The sequence below is a fragment of the Pan troglodytes genome, chromosome 8 (assembly GCF_028858775.2).
Source record: "Pan troglodytes isolate AG18354 chromosome 8, NHGRI_mPanTro3-v2.0_pri, whole genome shotgun sequence".
In the NCBI taxonomy this organism is placed as follows: Eukaryota; Metazoa; Chordata; class Mammalia; order Primates; family Hominidae; genus Pan; species Pan troglodytes.
Genome location: NC_072406.2, coordinates 57,072,831 through 57,075,098, shown reverse-complemented (window position 1 = coordinate 57,075,098; position 2,268 = coordinate 57,072,831). Strand labels below are relative to the sequence as shown.

The following is a 2,268-nucleotide window of genomic DNA, read 5'->3' as shown; positions in this document are numbered from 1 at the left end:
GGAGTGTCCCGGGGAGAGTGGGACCTTGAGCTCCTCTGGGCCTTGCTTGGGACTTGGTCCAGGAGGTTATGGGAAGAAACTGGTTTAGAAGCTGACCTCATGGGTTCGCTATTCTTATGTAACACTTAGGAAGAGCAGAGACCCACGCGGTTCAGTCCCAGAGCAATGTTGCGGTCAAGAGAACACAGTCCAGCTACCAACAGTTATTTCAAAATAATTCAAGCTCTTTGTTTATATTTCTGAAAGAAAGAAAGAAAAAAAAAGGGTGGCCCAGCTGGAAACTCGGCTTTAAGTCCCCTTTCAGGGGGCCCTCAGGTGGGCACCTGCTTGGAAACCTCTCCACCCCTCCAAACACCCTTTTCCTCTCTGAGTGTTCATTTGTTGATCCAGATTCTGAATAAATGAAGCCGCACAGAATCCACCTGGCAAAAATGGAAACTGCCTGGAGGCCAGGGCTGAGGGAAGGCCTGGAGCAGAGCCGGTGCGCGACTCCGCAGTGAGCAGGGAGGGCAGGCTGGGGACGTTCACCACCCAGAACGCCTCTGCTCCCCGCAACCCTGAGACTCCAGGCTCCCCTGTTCCTCCCTCCGGGAGACCCTGCCCGTCCTCCCCGCGGGGCTCCTTCGCAGTTCGGGGGAAGGGGCAGGTTGCGTCCTCGGGACCTTTCTCTGCAGCCACAGCAGCGCATCCCAGCACCTCCTCCAAGAGCCCCGCCACCTCCTGCCACCCGGACTTTCCCCACAGCGCAGCGTCCCCTCGTCCTCTCAGGGCTGGAACAGCGGTACCCGCAGACAGTGCAAAAGGGAAGTCCCTGTTGCCTTCCCATGCAAACTGTAGGGCGCTTACAGCTGCTGGGAGAGGAAAGGAAAGAAGAAATACAGTGAGTGTGATATGGGTACAAAGAAAACAACACGGAGCTTCCGTGGGCCTAGAAAGGAGCCCCAGGAGAAGTACACTGGGCCTGCGTCATCGCCTGCCTTCAGCGGGCTCCAACCTTCCCCAGGCCCCCCTCCCCACCCACCTCCCACCCGCGGCCCTCCCGAAGCCCCCCTCCCCACCTCCCCACCTCCATTCTTCGCCTCTCCAACTCCGCTCCCTGTCTCCCCGCCTCCCTATCCCGCCTCCCACCCGCGGCCCTCCCGACGCCCCCTTCACCTCCCGACTCCCGAGGCCCTCCCGAGGCCCCTGGGCTCCCGCTCCTCCGAGTTGCCTGCGGCCGAGTCCTGGCGCGGCCTGGGGCTGCCTGTCGGGGGGAGGGGATGGGGGGGTCGTTCCCAAAGAAGGGGAAGGAGGCCTTTCGTGAGCATCTGAGGAGTACATCCTCATTTTGACTTCTCGCTCTGTCCACCCAGAGCCTGTGACCCGGATCCAGCCCGCGGCGCACAGACCCCGGCTCTGGGCACCCCTGGTGAGCGCCTTCTGCGCCAGAGCTCCGTACAGCACCAGCCCGCGCTCTCCCCCAGCTTCTGTTCATTTGCTGCAGTCCTGACGGGTCAGTTGCCTGAGCATCCATGCTGCCATCCATACAAACCCAGGCACGCAGAGATGTACATCCTTTACCCAGGGTGACACCATGTGGAGCTGAATCCAAGTCCGGGAGTCTGATGACCGTGTCTGGGCTCTCTCTGACCGCGCAGCCGTCTCACAGTGAAACAAATTGCGGACTGGCCTTATCCTGAGTGGCCTTAGGAAGCTGCAGTGGCCTGCAGTCTCCTGGCCAGTCTGTAGAATTTGGCAAAGATGAGGCACCTTATAGCCTTACATGTTCTTATTTTTCTTTCCTTTTCTCTTCTTTATTTTCTTTTTTAAGGATTTCAATTAGTATATGTAAAGTGCTTAATGCAGGAGCTGGCAGAGAAAGTGGATACTCAGTAAATAACAGCAATTGTTAATTGTAAAAAGCATGCCATTTATCTGGTAAAATCCCCCATTCTAAGCACCCTGTTAAGTAGTTGGTAATTCCTCACTTGAAAGAAATTAAAAAGAATTTTTGTCAGTTTTTTAAAATATTGTTTTATTGTGATAAAATATTCATAACATAAATTTCACTCTTTTAATACTTTTTAAGTGTACAATGCAGATTAATAAGAGTAATGCATACAAATTTATTAACGTGTACACGGGAAAAATAAGGTGATTACCCAATATCCCATGAGGTCCAGATACTTATACAGCGTTTTTTTCAGAGAGGAGGGTGGAAGGTGGAATGTAGGTGATTCTGTTGAGGGGCAATAAATTATTATTAAGGAGAATGAATGGGTCAAGAAA

General features: G+C 53.7%; 1 protein-coding gene across 1 annotated transcript; it reads right to left on the bottom strand.

Annotated features, from left to right (window-relative positions):
- Positions 1-300: 300 nt before the first annotated feature.
- On the bottom strand, positions 301-1,525 carry LOC101058433 (uncharacterized). The gene is made up of 2 exons (XM_016918155.3): positions 1,156-1,525; positions 301-848 (listed from the first exon to the last, which is right to left on the bottom strand). The coding sequence occupies exons 1-2, from the start codon at positions 1,523-1,525 to the stop codon at positions 301-303; spliced, it is 918 nt and encodes a 305-aa protein (XP_016773644.1).
- Between the last annotated feature and the right edge of the window lie 743 nt (positions 1,526-2,268).

Coding starts and splice junctions, on each gene's coding strand:
- LOC101058433 (XM_016918155.3), bottom strand. CDS start 1,525: ATGGATGGCAGCATGGATGCTCAGGCAACTGACCCGTCAGGACTGCAG. Junction 849..1,155: donor AGGGCCTCGGGAGTCGGGAG/GTGAAGGGGGCG, acceptor CTCTCCCAGCAG/CTGTAAGCGCCCTACAGTTT.